We start from the raw sequence: 25388 nt of genomic DNA, 5'->3' as shown, positions 1-25388 counted from the left end.
ACACGGGGCACCCACCAGCAGCGCACCCCCCCACCCCACCCCCCCCAATACCCTAGGGCATCCACCCCGGGGCGCTCATCAGCACCCACTGCTGGTACCCTGCTCGCCACAGGGGAGCCGAGCTGAGTCCGGGCGCGCTCGTGACCCAGGTGACACAGGGCACTTAGGGGTGCGAGCCGCCGCCGGCTGAGGGGGCCTTTTTGGGGCAGAAAACGTAAAAACCCCCATGATCCCTCTGAAACCCCCCTAGGGGCGGGGGGGAGACACTACAGCGCCGGGGCAGGGGTACACTGTACCTTTAAGTAGCCAGGGCCTGTCCCTGCGCGCAGTGCACGCTGGAAGATGTAGTCTCTCACCGCTGGCCTTCCGCAGAGAGTGTTGGCGTCCTGGACTACATCTCCCAGCGTGCACCGCGGAGCAGCGCAAGGTGCGGTGCAGCCATGGCGGTGGAGTGGAGCGTCCTCGTCCTCACCTGTCAGCGCGGCGGCTGTGTGTCGGCTTTCCAGCGAGGCAAGCGGCGGGGTTGGCGCTCGTCCTCTCCCCGCGGGCCGAGCGGGGAGGAGCGGGAGGTGCCAGCTCTCAGCGCCGCCCGCCTCTCGGTTGGCAGAGCTGGAGATACGCCGACTGAGGGGCGGCCTGGGTCCGCGGCCCCCGCCGCTGCTCCTGGCCGTGGAGGACCCATGGGCCCGCCTGGGCAGCGGCGGGGCCACCCTCAATGCCTTGCTGGTGGCGGCCGAGCACCTCAGCGCCCGGGCGGGCTGCACGGTGAGGGGCGTTCCCCGGCAGGGGGAGCGGGGTGCAGCCTTTGGAGGGGCCGGGGAGGCTGCAGCAGGGTGGGGAAATGGGTGGCTTTCCTGTCCCCAGTGACTGTTCTCTGCACTGGTCTCCCAGGTGGTGACCTCCGATGTCCTGAAGGAAGCCCACATCCTCATTCTGCACACGGTGAGAGCCGGCCTGCAGCCCAACTTGAAACGCTCCATAGCACCCTCTTCCTCCCTGTCACAACCACTGCGTTCCCCTTCCCACCAGGGCCGTGACTTCTCCTTCGATGACTGTGGCCGGGCCTTCACCTGCCTGCCTGTGGAGGAGCCCGGTGCTGCGGTTGAAGCTCTTACTTGCAACCTGGACAGCCTGCTGGGGACCATGACACACCGGGTCTGTGTGGCCTGTGGAACGGGGTTCTGGGCTAGTGCTGTGCAATGCTAGGCACCCGGGTGTGGGGGCTGAAGCCTTCGGGGTGCCTTCAGCTGGCTCCCAGCAGGGTGGGAAGGGTGTGAGGGTCGAGCCCCTTCCCTGCTCTCCCTGGGCATGTGGCCCTTGTCTCAGCAGCTCTGTGTGGGCTCCCCGCCCGGCGTGTGGGTCTGCAGCACCGACATGCTCCTCACCGTGCCCTCAGCACCAGGTAAGTGGTGCCAGCCTTTCCTCCAGCACGCGCTTTGCTTTGGGACAGGGGGCAGAGCCTGTAGCACAGCTGGTCCAGCCTGCAGTATGCTCCCATGAGTGTGTGGATGCTTGGGCATTGCAAACGCATGTACAGTTGGAGCATCTGTCATGCCCAAAGCAAGGTGGCCAAGGCTGAACACTGCTTTCATCTTCTCTGCCATACGCCCTGTTTTCAGGCAGTTGGGCCTCGGGCAGGTATGTGTGCTGCCCCAGTGGATGCTGCTCTGTGTCCCTCTCCTCAGGGATCGACTGGGATGGCCTCCAGGGTGTCAGAGTAATTGCAGTGCCCGGGAGCCAGGCATATGCCAGGAACCATGGGGTCTACCTCACTGATGAGCAGGTCAGTAGCAGCTCTTCCTCCAAAGGGTGCCCTTGGAGGCACAGGGGTCCCTACCCTTCCAGTGCCTTGGGTGCTGAGGTCCCAGCCCTGCTGTGGCTGCTTAGCTTGGGGCTCCCTGAAAAGCTCATTGTGGTAGTCTCATTCCCAGGGGCTGGTGCACAACATCATCTACAAAGGCACAGAGGCCCAGATCCAGCAGTGTGCAGGGCCTGACGGCACTGTCCCACTGGTAGGGCATGACTTGGGCATTGGTGGCCTTGCCAGCCTTGTCCCTTGTGTCACCATGGCTGCAGCCTCAGCCCTGCTGTGCCCTCGCAGGTGTGCGGGGTGGTTTTCTTCTCCTCAGATGCTGCCGAGCAACTTCTGGCCACCCATGTCATCCCTCCTCTGGATGCCTGCACGTACATGGGACTGGACTCGGGGGCACCACCCATCCAGGTGACAGCCCCTCTGCGGAGGACAGGACTCCTTACCCCATGGGTGCTGCTGCTGGGCATCTCTTTAGGGTACTTTGCCCTCTAGGGCTTCTGCCCCCCACACCACACCAAATTTGGGTGGGAGAGGTGGTAGGAGGGGAGCACCCAGCAGCAGGGTGGGGGTCAGGGTGGCTGCACCCAACAGGTCCCTTCTCTCCCCAGCTCTCCCTCTTCTTTGACATTGTGCTGTGCATGGCAAGGGGGGTGACAGAGCAGGATTTTGTGAAGGGTGGTGGTGACACCAGTGTGAGGAATGCCCGCGCCGTGCTGTGGGCAGCTCTCCATGCCTTCCCACTTAGCATGGGTAAGTGATGCTGCAGTGGTGCACTGACATGACCCATACCTGACCCCCCTTCCCCTCTGTGGGGAGAAATGGCATGGTCAGGGCCTGGCTCTTTCTCCCCACAGCTGCAGGTCCCTGGGTCTTTTCTGTCCCCCTTTGACTGGGGGTATGTTCAGCCTGGCTGTCCTTGGCTCACACGGGTGTTGGGCACAGCCACATTTGCTGTTGGTGTGCTGAGAGCTTTCCTGTCCCTCACAGCCTGCATTCCCAATGCGTCCTATGACTACATGACCACCTCTGCGAGCGACCACATCCGCAGCCTGACGCTCCTGCCCAGCTCTGCCAGCCACCTCTGCTTCTGCAAAACAGCCCATTCCCATGTGGATGTATGTCCTTCCACCCCCATCCTTGCTCACACATGTTCTGGTGGTTGCTCTGGGCTAGGACCCGGTCCCACGTGCCTCTGTGTCCTTGGCAGCAGCCCTGTCTCCTGGAGGATGGCTCTTCGGTCACCAACTGCTTGCTGGAAGGAGCCGTGCGGCTGGCAGCTGGCAGCGTCATCCAGCACTGTCACCTCCAGGTACATGGCTACGATGGGAGTGACTCCCAAGTTCTCAGTACACTGGATGGGCAGCAGAGTGAGGTGGCCCTGGCTGGGGTGTGGGACCCACAGCTATGAGATTTGGGGTGCCCTTTGTCTTTGGGGCTGCCTTTCAGGTGGTGCTTGGGACCCTGGTGGTTGTTGCCCTCCCCAGGCACAGGGACCAGGTCACCCCTGGCCTGTCCCTCCCTAGGAACCAGGGCAAATCCTCTGTCATGGCTGCAAGCCTTGGCCTGAGCTTCTGCAGTTCGTGTCCCTGCAGCCCCACAAGAAAGCAAACTGTGTCCCTCTGGCACCTAGCTCCTGCTGGCCCCAGCTTATCTCCCAGGGTGTTTTCCCCTTTGATGTTGGGATCTGGCTCCAGTTTGGGGTCTCAGGGCCCTGCTGCCTCTTCACAGGGTCCCCTGGAGATTGGTCCTGGCTGCCTGCTTTCTGGCCTCGCTGTAGGCTCCTCGCCAGCCCTGCAGGGCTTTCCCCTACGTGACGTCGTTCTGCAGGGCCACCATGTGCAGCTGCGTGATCTGTCCTGCTGCGTGTTTACTCTCACTGGCCGCCTTGATGACTGGCAGGTACAAGGGTGTCAAGGTGGTGAGAGTCTCCCCTCAAAGCCAGTGTGTAACCAGCTGCTCCATCCCTCTGCAGAGCCCGGCTGAAAGGGCCACCTACCTGAACATGCCCTGGGCTGAGTTTTTCCATCGGACAGGCATACGGTAGGTGCCATGTGCCAGGATGGGACAGAAGACCTGGCTCCCCTGGGGGTGGCTGCAATGGGGAGGTGTCACGGCCACCTCAACCCATCCTGCATTCTGGCTGCCCTCTGGAAGCTATCCTCGAGGCCCAGGGTGGTGCTGATGGGCTCTCCCTCCATCAGGGAAGGGGACCTTTGGGATGCTGAGACGCCACAGGGGAGCCGCTGCCTGCTGAACGCCCGTCTCTTCCCAGTGCTGCATGCCCACGAGGCACTGGGGCTGGAGGACGTGCTGTGGCTGCTGGCCCCAGTGGCTGGCGAGCGGCTGGCACGCTGGCGGGCGGCCTGGCGCATGTCCTGGCAGGAGCTGCTGCCCTGCCTGGACAAGGCAGCCGAGCTGGGTGCCCGCCAGGCCCTCTTCTTCCTGCAGGGCCAGCACAAGGTGCGGCGCGTGCTGCTGGGACGCAAGGACAGCAGCCTCTTGCCCCTAGCCCGCAGTGCTGTCCATGAGGGCTACCATGAGGCTGTGCTGGGCACGCTGGATGAGGGTGAGCTGGACTCACATGAGCTGTGTATTGCATCTCTGGGTGTCATGGCTGTTTGGTGCTCCCCACCCTCTCCAGTGACACTGACACCCATGTCATTGCCATGGCATCAACAAACCAGGATGGGTGCAAGCCATGCAAGTCCTTCTTCCCTGGAGCCAACTCACTGCACAAGTGGGGTAGTAAGACACTGCAGCAGGGTGCCCAGAGGAGCTATGGCTGCCCCATCCCTGGCAATGTTCAAGGCCAGCTTGGATGGGGCTTGGAGCAACCTGGTCTAGTGGAAGGTGCCCCTGCCTGTGGCAGGGGTTGGAACTGGATGAGCTTTAAGGTCTCTTCCAACCCAAACCAGTCTAAGGCTCTATGATTCTATGGCCTGCAGCCTGCCTGTGGCTTTGCAGCTTCCTTTTATTTTCTAGTTGCCTCCACGGCCGGCGATGCTGGCATTGCAGCACGGGCACTCGCCTGCATCGCTGAGGTGCTGGGCTGCATGGCACGAGGGGAAGGGGGCTTGCGGAGTGGTCCCGCTGCCAACAGGGAGTGGGCCTCAGCTTTTGGGCGTCTGGAGAGTGGGGACATCGCCGGCGGTGTCCGGGAGCTGGCTGCTGAGCGGCAGAAGTGGATGAGCAGGTGAGGCTGGGGCTGGTGAGCTGCCCTATCTCTGGCACCAGCGGAGTCATGGAGCTGCAGTGGTGGGCTCAGCATAGAATTGTAGAATGGTTTGGGTTGGAAAGGACCTTAAGATTGTCTAGTTCCATCCCCTGCCATGGCTAGGGATGCCTCACACTAGACCATGTCACCCAAGGCTGCGTTCAGCTTGACATTCAACACTGCCAGGGATGGGGCATTCACCACTTCTCCGGGCAACCTATTCCAGTGCCTCACCACCCTCACAGTAAAAAACTTCTTCCTTGTATCTAATACGAACTTCCTGTTTCAGTAAACCTGTTGCCCCTACAGTCCCTAATGAAAAGTCCCTCTCCAGCATCCTTGTAGACCCCTTTCAGACACTGGAAGGCTGCTATGAGGTCTCCACACATCCTTCTCTTCCCAGGCCAGCTCTGCTTGTGAGAGCAGCTCGGCACTATGAGGGGGCTGAGCAGATCCTCATCCGGCAGGCAGTGATGTCCTCGTGCCAGTTTGTCACTGTGGGACAGGCAGAGCTGCCACCCCTGGGGCACTGGGTGCAAGTGGCATGTCCAGCCCGCCTGGACCTCTCTGGTGAGTGTGTCCCCTGCCCCAGGCATGATCCTTGTCTCACCCCTGTGGTGCAGGGAGCTGACGGTGAGCATCCGCAGGCGGCTGGAGCGACACCCCCCCCATCACATATGAGCACGGTGGAGCTGTGGTAGATGTAGCAGTGCTGGTGGATGGGTGCTGGCCCATTGGTGCGCGGGTACGGCGCATCAGCGAGCCGGAGCTGCGCCTGGTCAGCCTTGGTGGGACACCGCGGAGCGAGGCCTTGGCGGAGCTGGTGTGCCGGGAGCTGGAGCACTTGCAGGATTACTGCCAGCCACATGCACCAGGTGAGGTGCCACCAGCCACACAGACCAGTTCCATACCTGTGATGTCCCCCTGGGTGTCGTGACCCCCTGCTGCCAGGGTGTCCCTTTTGAGGGATGATGGGGTGAGGGAGCAGGTGTCAGCTTTGCTTTTTGTTTTCAGGAGCCCTCCTCAAAGCTGCCTTCATCTGCAGCCAAGTTGTCCAGTTCCCTTCACAGAAACCCTTGCAGGCCCAGCTGATGGAGAACTTCAGGGGTGGGTTTGAGGTGCACACCTGGTCCACGCTGCCCCATGGGTCTGGCCTTGGTAAGTCTGCACGGACAGGGCTGGGGAGTCCCTCCTGCTGCCAGCATGGTGATGGGGCATCTCCCTCACTGCTCCCAGGCTCTCACCAGCATGTGTCCTGCCTGTGCTCCCTGCAGGCACCAGCAGCATCCTGGCAGGAGCGGTGATGGCGTCACTGTACCGGGCAGCTGGGAAGGCTGCCAGCACGGAGTCTCTCATCCACGCCGTGCTGCATCTGGAGCAGAGGCTCACAACAGGTAGGCACCAGTGTAAGCTGTCAGCCCATAGGGTGAGGGCCTGGCAGTGGCTGAGGCCCCTCTGCCGTTGCAGGTGGCGGTTGGCAGGATCAGGTTGGTGGGCTCGTACCGGGCATCAAAATTGGGAGGTCAAAGGCCCAGCTCCCACTCAGGGTGGAGGTGGAGGAGATCCAGGTGCCCAGTGGCTTTACTCAGACCCTCAACGATCACTTGCTGCTGGTGTACACGGGGAAGACGCGCCTGGCTCGCAACCTGCTCCAGGTAACGCCAGGGTGCCCCCGGGTGCTGCAGCCTCCAGCCTCTGCTCTCCCCATGGGCTGTGGTGCCTGTCCCCTTCTCTGGTACAAAGCTTTGCCACCCCAACAGGAACTGGCACTGAAGGCTGCGTGTGCAGCACTGTCTCCCTGGGTGCTGCTGGACCCAAGAGAATGGTGACAGGGACATTGTGGCCTCTTTCAGGATGTGGTGAGGAACTGGTATGCCAGGGTGCCCTCAGCTGTGCAAAATGCTGATGCGCTGGTGAGCAACGCGGAGGAGTGTGCCCAGGCCTTGAGGCAAGGTGTGAGCCCCATCTCCTGGGCCAGGCTGGCCTTTCTAACAACTGAAGGAACACAAACCTCCCTGGGGAGAGTCTGTGCAGCCCTGGGGAGACAAAATTCCTCCCCCAGGACCACCCTCATGTTACAGGCAATGTCCCAAAATTCAGGCTTGAAAAACAGACTTTAAGGAAGGGAGGATGAGACACATCAAGGCTGGCTGGTGTTCTGCAAGTCATTCATGATGGGACTGGGGGCCATGCCTGTCCTTTGCTGTGGAGTTATTTGGCCTTTGGCTGATGGGATGCTGTGGAGGAGAAGCTGGAGCATTAGAGCAAGCAAATTCTCCACCTGTGGAGGATTAGAAACAAACAGCAACGTGACAGGGCTAGGTTTTCTTGCTCTACAGGCAGGGCTGATGAGAAGGCAGAATTTAGCTTGTGCTGAGCAGGAGAGGCAGAGACCTGCCTCTTGGATGAGAAACAAAGGCAGATAGTTTGCAATATCCTCTCCTGCAGGTAACCTGCCACTCATTGGAAAGTGTCTGGACTGCTACTGGCAGCAGAAGAAATTCATGGCACCTGGGTGTGAGCCGCTGGCCGTTGGGCGCATGATGGATGCTCTCCGGCCCTACGTTTATGGGCAGTGCTTGGCTGGGGCTGGCGGTGGTGGCTTCCTTTACGTCTTAACCAGAGCCCCGAGGCAGAAAGAGGTCTTGCACCAAATTCTAGCCAAAACTGAGGTGAGACATGAGCTCCCAGGCAGTTCAGTGGCCCAGGTGAATGAGATGGGACAGTGGGATGAGATTGATTGTTGTCCCTGTAGCTCTTCCCAGTCTGTGGAGGGCAGGTCCGTTGCTGGTTTCAGCGCCAGCTGCATCCCCGTTCTTTGTTTCCTAGGGGCTGGGCAATTTCAGCATCCACAGCGTCGAAGTGGACACGGGCGGCTTCTCGCTGAAGGTTGTGGGATGTGATACAGAAGACAGTGCTTGCCCTGGGGACCATATGGCTGTGTGAAGGCCTTTGCTCTGACCTGTTCCTGGCAGGCAGGCAGGGCAGGAGAGGCAGCAGCCGGCAGGGACATCTCTGCTGATTTAGAGCCTTCCAAAGCAGGGACATTTCTGCTGATCTAGAGGCTGCTGCTTCAGTCGGCTCCAGTAGGTGCCTTAGGTCTTTATGTGGCCTTTTTGTGCCGCTACATGCTCCAAAAGCCACAGAGGCTGGAAAGCTGTCACAAGTGGCACAGGCAAAACCATCCCTAGAAAGAAAGCTTAGCCAGAAAGACAGCTTGCTAGGGCCTCCAGGCTGATTTGAGGCTTTCACTCCAGCTTTCATAGTTCTCCAAAGGGAAAAGAATGGGCAGTTGTGATGCTGCTTCTAGCAGGGACCTTCCTGCAGCAGAGACTGCCCAACTGGCACACAATGTTCCTGCACCAAGAATGTTACCTGGATGTAGAATCAAGTCCTGCCCATGCTCAGAGACTTATTTCTGCAGTGAGTTATTTGTCCCTGTACTCCCTTTGAATAAAGCAGGTTGTTTCCAGCAGGTGTTCGTTTCCCCTCTCTCCCCAGCAGAGCTCCAACCTCCCAACGGGTTCTCAAGAGTCTCAGTACTGCGCAAGCAAAGCTCTCCTTGTGTAGTAGGTACAGCATGTTCTGGTTGCTGGCCTCCATAGCCCTGGATGTCAGAGGTGGAAATGCTGCTGCAGGAGGCAGCCACACCTGGCAGGAGGCTGGTTCCTAGTGTTAGCTCTGGGGTATTTGTAGCTGTGCTATGCCAATGCCAGCTGGGGGCAGGAAGGAAGATCCTCTTGGTGCCACAGCACAGGATGGAAGAAGAGAACTGGTGCCCAGCTCTTGTCCTGCATCACACCAGCTCTCTCCAGGCCCACAGACACACACATACACACACACATCACCTGAGGTTGCTGCTCAGCCAGGTGAGGTTTATTTACAGAGTAGCTGTCCAGGGCACAAGAAGCTAGCACTGACACAGCTGTGCTTCCTACAGTGGCTTTCTATGGATTTTCTGAGAACCCTCACAGTAAGGAAATCATTCCAGAATGGTTCCCATCACCACCAGGAGAGAGCCAGGGCTCAAGATGTGCAGGACTTCAGTAGCTGACCCTTCAACTGGTGGCATGGAAGAAACCCAGCTGTGGCCAGCAGCACAGGCAGAGCATTCTCTGCAGCCCCATGTCTGAGCCACGCCACAACAGCCCCAAATTCCCTGACCTGGGTCCTCCCACAGGGCAGCATAAAGGAGTTACGAGCTGGCACATGCTGGTCCTTCCAACTAGCGCATGTCTTGAGAAACAGTGTCACGCTGCTCTTCACGTAAGAGACTGCTGCCTTGTTTCTGCTCCCACAGAACGATGGTGGCTGTTCTTGCCCAGCCCAGGAAAGCCCTTTGCTCCAAGGAACACAAGCAGAAGGGCAGACAGCACCCCATCCCCACACTGTCCATCAGCCTGGCAGCATCCTTCTTGCTGTTACCCCCTGCCCAGCTACAGGCGCAGGCGCTTGATGTCCTCACTGCGGAAGTCAATCCGGAGAGCCAGCACCTGCCGGACCTCGGCAGGAGTGAGGCGCCAGGTCAGCGGGCCTGAGTTTGGGCCCCAGTAATCCAGGATCTCCATCACCTGGAGAGGAGAGATGAGAGCTGCAGGAGCCACTTCAGCACTGAGCACCCTCACAGGGGAGTTCAAATGCAGTCACGTTATTTCTTGCCACTAACAAACACCCATCAGGCATGGGGCAACTTCTCCATACCTTATAAATGTGACAGTGTCAGGATGAGCCCGGTAAATCCATGTGGAGTCCAGCCAGGGCTCCCACAATCCCTCAGTAAAAGCAGGCAAAGCACAGCTCACCCTTTCCAGGTTGAGGATGGTGGCCATCTGGGAAAGTCGGGCAAACTTGTCTCGTATAGTCCAGGTGGTGACTGTGGTAAGATAGGCTATGAGGGACCTCAGCTCCTTGTCAAACTGCAAACCGCCAAGCTGTGGAGTGAAGGGAGCACTGTTAACTCTGCAAACAGGCCCAGGTGGTGTGCCAGATACACAATGAACAAATACAAGGGCAGGAGAGGGAGGTCCCCGAGCAGGAGGGCTCCAGTTAGACCATTTATTGCTGGTTAAACCAGCTTATGTTTACACCCACCTTAAAAGCCAGCCCCCTTTTTGATGCAAGCTCTTCCCAGTCCCACCACATTTTCTGCCTGTGTGCACTAACACAAGCTCTGCCTGAGCTGGCTACCAGTGGTGGCAGAGCTTCAGAGAGTAACATTTGCCTCTGCCCTGCCCCATCCCTTCACTAAGGGCTTATTTCCTAGCAGAGGGTTTGCAATCAAGCCAGACTACAAGGCAGATGAGTTTTGCTTACCCTGCTGAAAGTGGATTTGAGCAGCACTTTCTCCAGTTCAATAGCTATGAGACTGGTCATAAGACCAGTGAGGGTATCATAAATCACTGGAGACAGTCCAGCCTGGAAGCAGAAACCTGTGTCATTCTTGTGAGCAGAGATCCATAAAAGCCAAGCCTAGCTTTCACATAGAGTCATTACTTGCACACTCAGCAAGTGGGGGATCCAGGGATGTGGGGCTTGCAAGGAAGCCCTGAGAACTGCAGGAGGAGGGGGTAACTGAATCCCTAAGAGCTCTGCCGGTCACTGCAGGGCATCTGTGTCCATCCTTCCCCGGTGCAAGGGAACAATTAGAAGATGCTGTGTTGAAGTCTGGCCAAAGCCTAGCAGGCTGCCTCATCGTTCTCACCTTGAACTCTGTCATCTGCTGTTCCAGATTCAGGATGAACTGCTGGACCCAGGGATCATTAGCCTCATAGTCGCTGAACTCCTCCTGACATTGAAATACAGAAAGGACTGTTTACGTGGCTTGCCCTGAACAGCAGCAAACAACCCACGGGACAGGAAGGCAGGGGGCTACTGGAGCAGCACTGCACCCTTCCATTTTCTCAAGCTCCTCTCTAGCCAAATGCTCCTTTCCCGGCTTTCATAAGGAACAAGTTGTGGGTATTTTACTGTTGCTCTGTGCTGAGGAAAGAGCAGAGAACTAAGGGGAATGAGACAGCGTTTACTCTGACTGTGCTGCCTAGCAGAGGATGCAGAGTGCAGAAGCACAGCTGAAAGCAGAGAATGTTGAGCCTTACCTCCTCAATGTTGTGGGAGACAGAGAGGAACAGGTTGATCCAGGGCTTCACCTGGGGTTTGATGGCTGTGCTGTTCAGCTCACTCAGACCTTCCTGAGAGTGACAGGAAAAAGAGAGAAGAGTGACAGAACACAGTAAACAGCTGACTGAGCACAGCAGCACACAACCTTTATAGTTACACTGACTTGACGCTGCCTCCAATCCCCACTACAAGCTGAGGAAACTGACCCACAGGCTTGCATGGGAAGCTGAGCACAGAAGCCCCCAGTCCCAAACTCTTTCGGTGCTGAAGTACACCACAAGAAGAAGAGGAAGGACACTGGCCCAAAAGCTGCCATTGTGCTGACTTGCAGCCTTGTCTGAAGGGCTCATGCTTCTCCCACCTCTTTTCAGAGGGCTACAGAGGTTTTCTGGCAGGAAAAAAGCATTCAGTTCACATCCCTACAGGGAGGAAAGGACACAAACACCAGCTTTTCCACTCAGCAACAGCCAGGACGCCACTGTGAGTGGGCTTGACTGATGCCTCCCACCTCCAGTGCAGCTTAACTCAGTACGAGAAGCTAAAGGAAGGATAAAAGCTGTAACCACAGCTAGTTCCCTGAATTAATCATAACCCCAGCTCACGCCATCTCCCCCGAGCAGCAGGTTGTCAGCAAAGGCTGTTCTGTCTGCTCTGGTGCTAAAGAGCTCTCTGAAAGCTCCCTCCTGCCAACCACCCTCATTTAGCTCAGCAAGATGTCAAAAAATCTCACCCAGCATGAAACTACTCAGGTATCAATACAGCCTGGCACTTGCTGGAACTTTTTAACTAAAACTGGCATTTCTGAGCAGGCCCTGCTGGCAATTGTCCCTTTTCCAAGGCAAATTCAATGTGTGTGTGAGTTAGGCAGCGCAGGAGCTTGCTGCTCAGACTCTTTGATTGCTTTGCAGCCAGTTTTAATCCTGCACTAGAACTAGACTGGAGTTTTACTCCTTACTGATGAGCTCTTTTGTTTCCATACTGACCACAAACCTCAACAGGATTTGCAGGCAATATTGGTCCGAAGGCATCTGGCTGCAGAGAACTGCAAAACCAGATGAGAAATAACTTGGCTCCTCTGTGAAGTATAAAGCTGATGGCAAACCTGGCTCTAAACACTCTCAAAAGGTCTTTCTGCTTCTCTCCCTGCCAGAGACCACTGTGAAATTTTAGGGCAAGAGGCCCCAGCATGTGGATTTAGCTCCCTCTCCCAGGGATTATTTCCATTTGGAAAAAGGAGGAGAAACCTGAGAGAAGAACAGCTCTTCTCTATGAATAGCCCATCTTCAGCATTATCTAGGAGGCTCTGCACAACTGACAGTGTTCTGTGCCATAAGGGCAAATGGAAGAGATGGAAATGCTATACATATTAATTCTTTTGAAAATGCTGAACCAAATGCAACTCTGTGCTGAATGAAGACAAATGGAGCAATATTCTTTCTGGCTCTGCAGCTGCTTCCAGTGCTTTTGACACAGCCACCAGCTGGTGTGGCTCTGCAAACAAGCTGGATCTGTTTCCATGCCTGGAAGATACTTACTCCCTCCTACCCCCTATCAGCACTCCTGGAGCTAGATGTTGCCCAGGCCTTGGGTTGAAATGATTCCTGCCTGAGGAGGCCAGCAGTGACTCAGCAAGACACTCACCTGCAGCAGGTCACGGAACTTGTTGGAGACAGCAGCCATATCAGAGAGGCAGCTGTCAATCTTGGCCTGCGCTTGCTCACCCCCAAAGCCTTGGCTAAGCAGTTTGCTGCAGTCACTCTGCAGGAAAGAGATCCATGAGCAAGTTGAGGTTTAATAGCTTGGGCAGTTTCTATTCCTTCATGTTGTTGAGCTCTGGTGCCCACCAGCATGGTAGCAAGCTAGGACAGGCATCAGACTTGCCCCTTTGAAGAAGCAGGAGAAGACAGCAAGAAAGGACACCATAGGCTATTAGCCCAGCACCAGACAACCACAACCTCCCAGACATGTGCCAGATAGGTTAGGCTGGAGGAACTAATATTTCCAGCTGATACTATCCACTGGGAGATTGCTCTGCCAGCTCAAAATTGCATTCCTAAGGCTGGAGGGCAAAGACCTGAAGAATTTGGGCACAGCAGAAGTCCAGATGCTATAAATGACCCCCCCCCAAGGGAGGCTATTATAAATTTGATTAAGGAAAAAAGCAGTAAAGAATCCACACCTCACCTCCAAAGTCTTCTTTAGGGTCATGATGTTTTCACTGCAGACTTCCACGTTGTTTAAGGTCACCTGGGAAAAAAAGCCCACAAACCTAAGCTGAATTCATGGGAATTTCTCAGCCCCTCAGCCCCCGTCCATACATTTTCTCCATTCCCTGTTCACAGTACAGGCTGAAAGGTAAACATTTAAGGGACAGAGTAGTTACTGTGATCAAAGCCTTGCAAATTCCTGGAGCTGCATGAAGCTGAGCTATAGTAACTGAGCATGTCTGCTGAACCTGCAGCAAGTAAAAAGTTTGACACACTTTACTCCTCTTTCTCATCAGTCTATTCACAATGTTGCAGCAAAGCTGCACTTGTGGGTGGAAGACAGGATGCATCCCAACTTCTGGGAAAGTGTCATGAAGAACAGACTCTGAGTGGCTAGAGGTGATGGTTTATACACTGTGTTCACAGAAGCAGGGGAGGCAGGAACGCATTTGTACCTGGGCAGGAGAAACTGGCACCCCTCCTGCCTGGTAAGTATCTGTTTTTCACTGAACAAACTGTTCTCTGCCTGCTGAAGCTGAACTAAATGTCACTATGACGCTGGAGTTTGTGCAGACAGGGAAATGAGGCAAACTGACAGGTGAGTGAGAAATTCCAGTGGGAGAACTGACATTTTAAGCACTTCAAGAAGTGCAGAAACCCATAATGAATTTAATGAAAATGGAAGAGGTCAGTCCTTTCTGCTCTCTTTGTTGCCTTTTCTCCTTGTACAGTGAAAGCCACAAGGAATGTTTTCAGCAGTCGGTGCTCACAGCAATTTGCAGAGAGGGAAACAAGTCAGGCTGAGCCAAGCCCCCTCCCCAGTGCTCTCAGAGTCTCTGCCCACAGGTCTGCTCAAACAGCAGGGCTGGTCAAGAGAAGTGAGCAGATCCAGTTGCTCTTCCAGCGAAGTCTTTTCCACAATGCAAGGTCTGTACAGCATCCCACCATGGGGAAGGATCTGATACACTGCAGAAAGCTGGAAGAATGGGCCCTCAAATGCTGCCCAAGGGGTCTCTAATGCTCACTGAATGTTCTGGCCTGCTGAAGCACACAGAGAGTTGCAGCGCTGCTTATGTGGCGAAGGCAACAGGAGGATCTTGCAGGCCAAGCAGAGAAGACAATCCTGCTCTAATGGGAACTCTGATCTGAGTGAGAATGAAGGAGCCCCGAGCCTGGGCCATGAAAACTTTTTCATGTAGAGAGCAAGTGTGCTGAACCTGCAGCAAGTACAGCACACTCGGAACAAGATGCTCTCCCACCACCACTTTTGTGCAGAACCTGTGAGCAACAGGACTGCTGGACACCTCAAAAGAGCACAGACTCCTCCCCAGCCTGGAGGCAATCAGCACTGCAGCAGCCCTAGAGGCTGTCGCAGGATCATACTTGCACAGGCCCTTTGTGGAAGCCCTACAAATACGAGGTGATGTTACAGAATGTACCAGACATGCAAAGTCAGGCCACCCACTACAGCTGAACAGGCTTTCAGGTTCTCTGAACATGTGATAGTCACAGCAATCCTGTTCCCAAGAGTTCCCCATTGTTTTTCCCGTCACCCTAACTCACTCTCCACCAGCCACCATACCCACCAGAAAGGACTGCTTTGCCTCATCGGTGCTTTCAATGCCTTTGGTATCAAACTTGCCCTGCTGCAAGCTGCTGTGCATGATGTTCACGGCACTGGTCACCCCCCTCTGGAAATCCTGGAAGGTCGTGGCTGGAAAGCCCTGCTTCAGCTTGTTATACAGAACCTCCCTATGGGGCAAGCAAAACACACCATGGCTTAGAGCAATTACTGTGCCCTGTGCCAGGCGACAGCACTCTCTCTGGGCCGTGACTTGAACAAGGTAAGCGGAACTTCAGAAGGGACAGAAGAGAGCTGGCATATATCTCCTGACCGTATCTAAGAGACACAATGCTGAAAGAAAAACACAACCACCCAGTGTCTGATCTTTCCCCAAAATCCTGCCTGCAGCTGTCTGCAGTCTTCAGTCAGTTCCCCACTCCCACGTTAGGATGAGAAAGAGAAGCCAGATAATCTCTGCAGGCTCACCCCAAGTTCATGCTACTATGCAAGCTCAAAGGCAGCACAGAGAAAATTAGGGATGACTGTGTACCATCAAGCAGGGTAGCCTCCAATGCTATGAGGTGACCCGGTCTCATTGGTATTCTGAGGCATGAGGTTCATCCTTCTGTTTCTTCTACAGGTGACCATGACTACTGTGAGAAAAGCATGCCCAGTTCCAGCTTCCTACACTACACCCAACACTGCCTCCTCTAAGCATCTTCCATGGAGATGACAAACCGGAGGTTCAAAGGCAAAGAACACAGGTAAGACCATCTGACAGTAAGCACTATTTGCAGAACGTGAGGTGGAGGCAAGTCACAATGAACCTGGTGTATTTTCATTACCTGAAGTCAGACTCCAGTTCGGTGGTGGAGTGGTTGATCATGGCACAAAGACAGTCTATGCTGGAGCTGGACAGAGCACGCCCAATGCATTTCTTCACTATATAAAACACATCATCCACCATGCTGGAGGTGAGCTGGCCCTTCTCGTAGCTGTCCATGGCAACAGCCTGCAAAGAAAGCTGTCTCAGTGCCTTCAGCTCAGCTAGTAAAGGTGCTCTCTCAAAAAGCAGTGCTGTGAGACCAAACCTCTAGCCTGCCCATTCCAACCTGAGCTGAAGTGTACCATGAGTGGGGCATGGTAGCGGCAGCGCCGGTAGCACCCCCCTCTTGACAGCTTGATGGCATCAGGGTACACTGTGCACTGGTATCCACTACAGCCTCATACTTCTGTGGGACCGATGTGCCAGGCCATCAAATCAGGGGAGAGCACGAACACAGTCCCCCATACCACAAATTATGCAGTCAAGTTTCCTGCATTTGGGGAAATCTCAGGGGTCAGCACATCCAGAGTGCAGAGGATAAGCCTCACTCTGGGAAAGCCACCTGCCTGATCATGGTGTCTCCTCTGCCAGCACACAACTCATTCCAGTTTTCAGTACCCCATAGTGCCGGAAGACCTGTGTCTGGAGGATACTCAGGGGTATGTTTGGAGTCAAAGTTCAGAAACAACCAATTGCTTTTCAAGGAAAACAAAAGACCTTCCCAACGACTGCAGACCTGCCATGTACTCATCTTTCTCCCTAGGGTAGCCCAGGAGAGGACTGAGCTAAGATCTCAGCTGCTGGCAGAGAGTGCAGCTATTGCAAGCAGCATGCTGAGCCCTACCTTGTTGACTGTCTCTCTCATGAAGTATTCCTCCATGGTGATGTAGTAGCCAATGAGCTCTTGCATGGTGCGGCTCAACAGACAGTTGTTGAGGAGCTTGTCCAGGTATTTCTGATGCTCTACAGAACACAAGAAAAGAACCATCAGCAAGGACCTAGTGCCAGAAAGCAGTTTCACCTAATCCCCTTGCTGCCGCCTGTCTCACGGACACCTAAAGGACACACCTGCAAAGCCCAACCTACAATAAGTCATGGGCCTCAACTGTGGAGCTGAAATTGCTGAGCTGACTTTTGCAGACAACAAAACTGATTTCCAGAGCTCCACAGAGTACCAAACCCTTGAGCCTCTTTTCCATATGGCCTCTACCTTTAGGATCTGTGCCTGTAGTGACCAAAGGGCTCTCCCTCTCTATGGGCACCTTGTTTACTATACTCTGCAGTTATTCCTATTGTTGGTTTCCCCACTAGAAAGGACAACCAGTACTTAAAATGGGTTCGGGGAGGCCAGGCTACACAATCCTCTTCCAGAGAGTGCTCCCTTTGCAGATCCTGTCTCACTCTGCTCTGCCACTAGCTCAGCTGTATCTCCACTGCTGGCTGAAGGAGAAGAGAGCCTGCAAGCACTGGTATTCAAGGTGTTACCTTGCTTTACCTCCTCTGAGGCCATGGAGTCTCCCACCTCAAAATCAGCTATTATTCGTCTCTTGATGAACCTCAAGTAGAGCTCACTGCGGGCATTCATCAGAGTGACTTCTGTTAAAATAGGGTCAAGTTCCCTAGAAGGAGCATAGCAAGAATCAAGGTAGCAAGACTACAAAAGGAAATTTACTAATTTAAGTGAGTAGTGTGTTCTCTGCTCTCTTACTATGAGATCAATACCACCCCTTCCCATCTGTGCCATTGAGTGACAAAGCTCAGCAGAATAACCAGTATGTGCAAAGAATGCACACACAGTCAAAACAGGAAAAATCATTACAGAGCAGCCTCTTTTTTCATCACAGATGCGAGAACAGAGTGAAATCACAGCAGTAAGGACTGCAAGATGAAGCAATCTGATATAACTTCAAAATTAGCCCCACTTTGAATGGGAGGGTGGGCTAGAGATCTTTGGCAGTCCTTTCCTACCTCAGTTTTGCTATGATTTTGTGAGCCTTGTGGCCAGTGTTAGAAAAGCCTGGTCCCTGCCACCTCCATCTATGTGCTTTTATGCACAGATTCATGTGTTTCTCTGAAAATGATGAAGAATCTGTTAAAGCTCAACAGCTCAGGAAACATGAGAACAAAAAAAGCACACGGCAATGCAGAATGCAGTGTTCAGATCAGGGATGACTATGAAAAAAGAAAAACCAGACTGTCACATCAGCAGCCTTTTCATGAGTGTGCACAGAACTTTACAAATCCTGCTCAAAGTCTCACAATCCACAAGTGGGGCAAAGATCCATTATCTTTATTTTACAGATGAAAAAGCAAAAGCTCAGAAACAAAACTCTGACCACCAAAAGGTTGTGGGCACAGGTAATTAAAATCTCAAGTCATTTGTGTTCAGTGATACTGCCAGCCCTTCAGCAATGTTCAGGCCTGAGGCTTGAAAGTAATGCGTAAGCAAAATAAAACACCACCACAGAAGCTGACTTTATAAAAGGGCACCTAATAATTGGATTTTATGCTTTAGTGGCCACAATGCCTCTAGAAGACCAGAATAGTTGTCTAAATGCTAAGTAGTATTAATAACAGCTCAAGAGTGGAAGGTAGAGAGAAAAACGAGGGTTTGTTTGTACCTTGGTTCAATCTTCTCTGCAGAAGAACTTCTCATCATGCTATTCTGAACTTGCTGGAACTGCAATCACAAAAAAGGAGACTCATTAAAGCCTTTGCTGATGATTTGGTGTTAACCACTTCTCCTGCTGTTGTCTAAGGAGATGGTTACTCAGGGTGGGTGACAGGAATGCACTGCAGGAAGCACTGTCAGAGAAGGGAATCACATCATTTAACCCCCTCCTCCAAGACAGAGCTCAGCCTGCCAGGAAGAGTGGTAGGATGGGAATACCAACAGAGGCCCCAAGGTATGTGGTCATGAGACAGCCCTGCAGCAGACAGAAGCCAGAACACCACAGTGGGGAAAGGGTACTGAAAGCACCCTACAGACCTGCACAGTGAAGAATCCTGTCCCCAGGGCCCATTTACCATGGTCCCAGTGAATCCTTCTCTGCAGCAGAAGGGATAGCTACAGGCTGGACCCCTTCAGCCATCAGTGCAAATGTGGAGCAAAGCAAGCTTTCTCTCAATACACGAGGTCAAACTTTGCCACCTCAATGGCAGTCAGAGCTTCATGGAGCCGGAGGAGGCCACTGTTGGCTGCATCAAGCAGCATCATGCTCCTCTTACCTGCCTGTGATAGTCCCTCTCTTTGATGAATTTGTCCACCACTTTCTCAACCTGCCTGTCACACTCCACTTGCAGGTGCTTGATGAGGGTGTACAGCCTCCCAGGCCCGTAGTAGGTCTCCACAATTGGCTGGTGTGTCTCCACAATACGAGCAATCCCTGCAGGAAGAGGGGAAGAGTAAAAGGAAGACCCAAGCAGGAGTTCCCATTCAGTCTGGACCCAGAGCAGAGTTACACAGTTCCACAGACAGGACTTAACAAGAGATCTTTCACACCCAGATTAGCAGTTTAGATTGTCCAGCCACTATCTGGCACTTCACTGAAGGCCTGTTATTACAACCCCTCATTTCATGGTGTCTTCCCTCTGATAAGACGCCTTCTGTGCTTTCTGCTGTTTACTGCAAGACCACACTGCAAACCTGGAGCACAAGGCATCTCTTTTCCTGCAGAGAGCTCCTGCCACGCAATGTGTCAACCACCCTCCCATAGGGGCGGTATAGATAAAACGTATGGAGCTTCCACAGGAGAAAGCTGCGTGAGCTAAACCTGGCAGGGGACACAACTACCACCCAAACCTTGCCTCGGCTTTCAGCATCTGCCAGGTTACAGGAGAAGAGCAGTGTAAGGAAAATCAGCTTAGGGAAAGCTCTGTTCTTATCTGTCACACAGGTGCCCAAGAAAGCAAGAGTTAGTGATGGCAAGGCCTCCTTGGAGAAAAAAAGCTCATCTCCAAGAACGTATCTCTACAATATTGCTTTTTTCTCACAAACTCCCTACTCCAAGAGTTAGCAACACTCCCCCTATTTTGAAGCAACTGCCAAGAAAGCCTCAGGAGTTCTAAGGACCTTCAATAGCAGCACGGGTGCCACGCTCGGAGAATGACCTGGCAGTGGTGCAGCCTGGAATTATAGCAGACTTAACAGAGAAGATGGCTAATCACCATGGATCTCAATTACTGTCTTTGGCAACATTTCCACAGAGCATTTGTATTCCCTTCTCTCCTTTCCCTTTCTGCTTACAAGTTCCCACGGTCCTCTGTGAAGAACCAGGCCTGGAGGCATCAACAGATGCTCAGTCTTAAGGGATCTGTTTGTCTGGAGAGCTGCATATCTGAAGAAATCTTCAGGGAATACCCACTTGTTTTGAGGATATAGAGAACAGGAAAAGTCTGCTTCCTGGAAGAAGCCAACAATCCTTTGCGAATCCACTCTGTGCCTGAGCAAGCTGTATGTCCACAAACTTGCTTATTGTAATGCCCTCTCCTGGCTGGGAATCATCTATTAGTTGTGTCCATCTAGTATGACACTTTCATATTTGAAAGAGGAAGGACACATTCCATGCTCTCCCAAAGCTATAATGAAAAGCATTTAAACTGGTGGACAATCATATCACAGATTATTTTCAGTTCATCAACAAAGAGGAAAGGAAAATTACCTTCAAAGAGGAGCGTCAGCGTGTCCGCAAAGATGACAGCAGCCCGACGGTCACTCATGTCTGTCCCCATCACCAGCTGCAGGTTCTCTTCTGCTTTGTTGGCCACCTGCATGACAACAGGACAAGTCAGCTCATGACAATCAAAGATACTCTTCTTCCCATTGGGTGATCCTCTGTCCCTTGACCTGTAGAGCTTTTGGTGGCCTTCCCATTGCAAAAGCTATTGCTCTTGTTTCTCTTTTGAATAGGGATCCTTTCCTCTCTTGTGGAAAACTGAAGGGTCAAGGAGAGGCAGAAACCTGTTCCCTTTCCAGGCTCCCTTGCATGAGGTTTAAGCAAGGACAAATGTAAGACACAGAAGGAGAAGCCATCTAGCCATTGGGGCGTGTATTCAGACACCAGAAAGCCCATCCCAGGATGCAAAATGCAGGGAGATAAATGAAATAAGGCTAGTGATGGCTTCTAAGATTAGCAACCCAGAGCTAAGACCTTCTTCCACTACATCTGTTGACAGAGACTGGGTTTTGCTTTCCCCCTAGGAGACCAGCCAGGTCACAGTATGTTTTGCGGAACATGTTACCTGCTTGCAGAGGTACTCTGAGAACTTGCTCAGCCCCTCTTCGTGTAAGCCTAGCAGAGGAAAGATCTTGAAGAACCGTTCCACCTGGGGCAGGTCTCCCTGCTTCATTGCTGTGTCGAACTTCTCTGTGACAATTGTCTTCAGGCACTGTTCTGCTTCCTGCAGGAGCTTCAGGTTGGCATCAATTATGCCCCCTGACCAAAAGGACAGAAAAGAAAGGGAGGAGTAACAGCACAATGTCAGTATCATATCAAGAGCTACTTCTCTTTCCCTAGGAGAGATACCAACAGCCCCAGGGTGAGAAGGCAGAAAACATACTGGAATTCCACTACAGGCAAATTAAAAAAGGTACATGTGTGATGTACATGCAGCTAATCTCATGATCTTGCATGGAAGATGCGAACACATCAACTGACATTTCTTTAGGGATCAGGCAATTTACTCATTCATTTCCAGTTGCTCTGCTTGGTAGCATACCGTAACACTGCCACAGTTCTCCCTGACAAAGCCTTCTCCCTTACTTGTTTTGATCTGAACATTTTGTCCTTCACTGAGTTAGTACCTGAAACAATATTAAAGCTGTGTGCCAGGAACTCTCCTTTCAGTTAATGATAATTCAAGCCTAGTAACACTTCATAAATGTTCACATCTATGTTACTCTATAACATAAAGAGTTACTAAGATCTTTGGCTAGCATTAAATCTTCTGCTTTGTCTACTGGGCTACGGCTATCTGCCATAGGAAATTATGCAGCCTCTGGTTATCTACTGGAAAGGTTATTCTCAGCTTCACCTCATAAACAGCACTTACCTTCCTTGCCCTGACGACTGAGCTCAATCACTGATTTGTCCAGAGACAGATAACGATGGATATGAGCTGCTGCTTGTTCGTAATCTTCATTTCGCAGGGCTGTTTGAACTCCATCCATGCAGAACTTCAGATCAAGGATGTCATCAGCTCTTTGAATGGCCTGATAGAGTCGATTCTGCAAGAAAGGCAACGCGTAAGGCTTCCTGCTGCAGGATGGAGCAGGAACGAGAACAGTAAGACAGTGTGTGTGTATGGGAAAGAAACAGACTGAAGTGATACTTCTCTGAATAATAAACAACTATGTAAGCAGAAATGCCACACTACTTAAAAAGTCATAAAACCAATGGCTCCAAGAGAGGAACAGCATTTATCAAAACTCAGACTGAACTCGGAGGCCACATTCCACAGGCAGAGACAAAACTACATTATCTGTTTTGATTTGAACAGCTGTCCTGAGCACTGGGACTTGAAACCTCTTCGCCTGTATCTGCAGAAAGAATATAACACCCTGGATTCCTGACCAGTCTTGGGTGACAACAAGTAACTCCCCTGTCTTCAGCACTGAAGTAACTGATAAAGAGTTCTAATGAAGATTAACCTCAGCTTATTCACCATATTCTACAAGGAGCTGCATGGACAGGACAGGATGCTGGAGAACCAGCTGCTCTATGGAATAGCATATACTTTTACTCTTGTATGTACCCTGCAATATCCAGGAACCCAGCATGGTACCATTCCCTAACAACACTATATACTGCTAAAATGAAGAACAAAGCCACTTCCACTCCACCTGCCCACTACAGAGGACAGCATGTTTCCCTATTGTGCTGTAAGCACACAAGCAGATAAATTAGGGCTTGCTGGTGACAAGTTCCAGACACCTCCTCAGTCCCGTTACCTTGGCCAGGTCGAGCTGGCGGACTTTACTGCTGACATTCTCGGCAAGGTTACAGGTGAAGGTGATCATCCCTGCTAACTGCTGGGCATCCCCCTCGATGAGCTGCAAGTTAGGACTGGAACACATGCAAATTGAACATGAAATGCAAATATTAAATAGTTCAATGGTCTACAACAGCAGGAAGGTTCTTCCTCCAAACCCAATTGCTCCTGAGTTGTGGTTTAAGCCCAGCTGGTAACTCAGAACCATGCAGCTGCTCACTCCCCTGGTTACCCCCCCTGCCAGCAGGATGGAGAAGAGAATCAAAAGAATATAAATCCCACAGATTGAGATAAAAACAGTCCAGTAACTAAGGTATAATAAAAAAACTACTACCACTAATAATAATGATAAGGTAAATAATAAAGAGAGAAAATATAAAACTAAAAGGGGAAAGGGAAAAAAACAATGAACACAAGTGATGCACAACACAATTGTTCAGCATCAGCTGACATACCCAGCCTGACCCGAGCAGCAATCTGGGCCTTCTGTGTGACTCCCCTCAGTTTCTATACTGGGCACTATGTGCTGTGGTATGGAATACCCCTTTGGCTAGTTTGGGTCAGGTGTCCTGTCTCTGCTTCCTCCCAGCTTCCTGTGCCCCTCCTCACTGGCAGAGCATCAGACTGAAAAGTCCTTGATCAGAGTAAGCAATACTGAGCAACAACGAAAACATCGGTGTGTTACCAGCATTGTTCTCTGACTGAAGTCAAAACCACAGCACTGCACCAGCTACTAGGAAGGAGTAAAATAACACTGCTGAACCCAAGACATCCTGTCAGCAGGTGTATCTCTGAATTCACACCCCTCCTCCAGAAGGAAAGCATCAAAATCAGAGTGCCTTGCTACCAGACAGGGGATGAACAAGCCACTGAGGCTTTATGATATTCTCTGCTTGTGAAGGGGAAGATGAAGTCTGTAAACCTGGTGCTCCAAACTTCTATTGAACATAAGGCCACTTGAAATGGCTTTCCAGACTGCACACACAAACTCACCACAAAGAGGCAGTAAAATTTGTCCATACCTGTAAACAGCCTGACACAAAACATCTGATCCAAGCATCAATGCTGAAACCTGACAATCTCTGGGGTGAGACCTTCAGCCTACACCAGAATGGGTCAGTCTGTGTGAGGGTGCAATACTTCCCTCTGTTACTGCTGCTGAGAAGAACCAGCTGCCTAGGAATAAGAATCTAGCTACTGTTCCCTACTGCAAACTGATTTAAAGTCTGACATTTTCTGAGAATGCATATGCTTCCCTTGCAACCCTAAAATGAATTTTCAGGTCACACAGTAAGCAGGGAGGTACTGAACAGTGCGCAGCAGCAGAAAGAAGGGAAGATGGTAGGGATCACTAACCCCATGCGATGAAGTACAACCATCTTGTTCTCTATAGTGCTTTGCTGCTCCAGGAGGGCATCCAGTTCTTCCTGCACAACTTTCTGAAAGGAAAGGATGAAGTCTTGTTTGACTTAAGCTCTCCTTCAGGCCCGCCACTTATCACAGACAAGTCAGGAACACCCATCTAGGAAGGTGTCAGCACTTCGAAGAGCTCGTATGACAACCTTCCTAATCTCTCGTTTTAATCCTCAGCATTTTTAGATTTGCCATTTGAAAGCATCAGTTACGGAAATTTCATCACACTTTTAAGGCAGACAACCCGCAAGCTCCGCCCCCCCCCCCGTTGCAGGGAGCCCCAGCCCGGGGGCTACTCACGATCCGAGGACACCAGCTCCGCGGAGGCAACATCACCCCCATAAACCGTCCCTGACAACGGTCGAGGTCGTATTTGACTCCTCCGAAAATAATCCGGACGAGAGGGGTAGGCCTGACAGCGAGGCAACCGCTCTCGCACCCCAAGGCCACCCGGGCCCGCGCCCCACACACCTCCTCCTCACAGAGCCGGCTGTAGGCGGCCTCCAGCTCTGCCAGGTCGGTGAGCGACTGAATCCGTTCCATGGTCAGGGCTGAGGCGGCCGCAATACCTCCCTCCCCCCTGAGGCCCGACGCCGTGGCCGCCGCCATCTTAGGATACAGCTAACGCGGTCCATGCCGCATCAGGCTCAGCAGGGGCTACCCTTAGCGGTGCCTGAACGCTTAGAGCAGTTCGTATCCGCCTGGCAACGCGACAGGATCACGCTATCCGCTTTCTTTATACAAGATTTGGGGGGGGGAGGCTCTTGATACAGATAGCTGCTGCTATCGCCACGGGAACATTCAGGCGCCGCCACAGGCAGCCACGCAGCGCGCGCGCGCCGGACTTGACGGAAAGCCCCGTCGAGGAGACGCGGGAGGGGATTGCGCAGGCGCGGAGCTCATGGCGGAGGGGTTCAGAGGCGCGCCCGTGTAGGCAGGACTAGCATCTTTCGCCATCCGCCTCCATCTGCACGGTAAGGGCCGCCCTGGCGAGTCGCGCCCGCGCAATCACGTCCCTTCTGCTTGGGGGGGCGCGATATGAGCCGCGATCTTGCCAGGGGAGAGGCCGCGGCACCGAGCTCTTTGGGCTCCTCGGTGCCTGTCCTGTGGGGGGCGGCCAGGCCGGTGGATCCGTGGCCCGTTCCCGGAACACGGCTTGAAAGTTCGGGGCGGTACTGGGCTGCGAGTCCAGCCTGGGCTTCGGCGAGGTTCGGGGCGGTGAGGGCCGATTCCCCTTCCCTGCC

At 53.0% G+C, this 25388-nt stretch overlaps 2 protein-coding genes and 1 pseudogene across 6 annotated transcripts; 1 reads left to right on the top strand and 2 right to left on the bottom strand.

The window, feature by feature from the left end:
- The first annotated feature begins 440 nt into the window (after positions 1-440).
- Positions 441-8026, top strand: FCSK (fucose kinase). 4 transcript variants are annotated; one of them, XM_061375808.1, is made up of 23 exons: positions 441-510; positions 608-765; positions 892-942; positions 1030-1155; positions 1330-1402; positions 1686-1783; positions 1932-2012; positions 2102-2221; positions 2422-2563; positions 2801-2928; positions 3021-3122; positions 3542-3712; positions 3786-3853; positions 4015-4379; positions 4796-5006; positions 5431-5597; positions 5675-5902; positions 6042-6185; positions 6302-6421; positions 6495-6682; positions 6881-6980; positions 7476-7699; positions 7857-8026. In XM_061375808.1, the coding sequence occupies exons 1-23, from the start codon at positions 441-443 to the stop codon at positions 7971-7973; spliced, it is 3252 nt and encodes a 1083-aa protein (XP_061231792.1). In that variant the 3' UTR covers positions 7974-8026. The 4 variants fall into 4 exon arrangements, with proteins under 4 accessions (XP_061231792.1, XP_061231789.1, XP_061231790.1 ...); XM_061375805.1 differs by lacking the exons at positions 441-510; positions 608-765; positions 892-942; positions 1030-1155 and having other exon boundaries at positions 1162-1402; positions 3024-3122; XM_061375806.1 differs by lacking the exons at positions 441-510; positions 608-765; positions 892-942; positions 1030-1155; positions 7476-7699 and having other exon boundaries at positions 1162-1402; positions 6881-6982.
- An 855-nt stretch (positions 8027-8881) lies between these two features.
- COG4 (component of oligomeric golgi complex 4) lies at positions 8882-24803 on the bottom strand. Of its 2 annotated transcripts, XM_061375820.1 has the most exons (19): positions 24616-24803; positions 24088-24170; positions 22691-22805; positions 21793-21967; positions 20983-21176; positions 20403-20508; positions 18970-19127; positions 18363-18421; positions 17227-17360; positions 16586-16704; positions 15761-15927; positions 14938-15103; positions 13329-13391; positions 12786-12902; positions 11123-11215; positions 10729-10812; positions 10341-10442; positions 9830-9958; positions 8882-9598 (listed from the first exon to the last, which is right to left on the bottom strand). In XM_061375820.1, the coding sequence occupies exons 1-19, from the start codon at positions 24751-24753 to the stop codon at positions 9464-9466; spliced, it is 2337 nt and encodes a 778-aa protein (XP_061231804.1). In that variant the 5' UTR covers positions 24754-24803; the 3' UTR covers positions 8882-9463. The 2 variants fall into 2 exon arrangements, with proteins under 2 accessions (XP_061231804.1, XP_061231805.1); XM_061375821.1 differs by lacking the exon at positions 11123-11215 and having other exon boundaries at positions 24616-24771.
- On the bottom strand, positions 16178-16332 carry LOC133224396 (U1 spliceosomal RNA; annotated as a pseudogene).
- Positions 24804-25388: the final 585 nt, after the last annotated feature.

Source organism: Neopsephotus bourkii, unplaced genomic scaffold, assembly GCF_033783945.1.
Source record: "Neopsephotus bourkii isolate Nb327-2 ecotype Australia unplaced genomic scaffold, CSIRO-AGI_Nbou_v1 NB_1678, whole genome shotgun sequence".
Lineage (NCBI taxonomy): Eukaryota > Metazoa > Chordata > Aves > Psittaciformes > Psittacidae > Neopsephotus > Neopsephotus bourkii.
The sequence above is the reverse complement of the archived record's forward strand: the minus strand, read 5'-3'. Positions and strand labels throughout refer to the sequence as shown.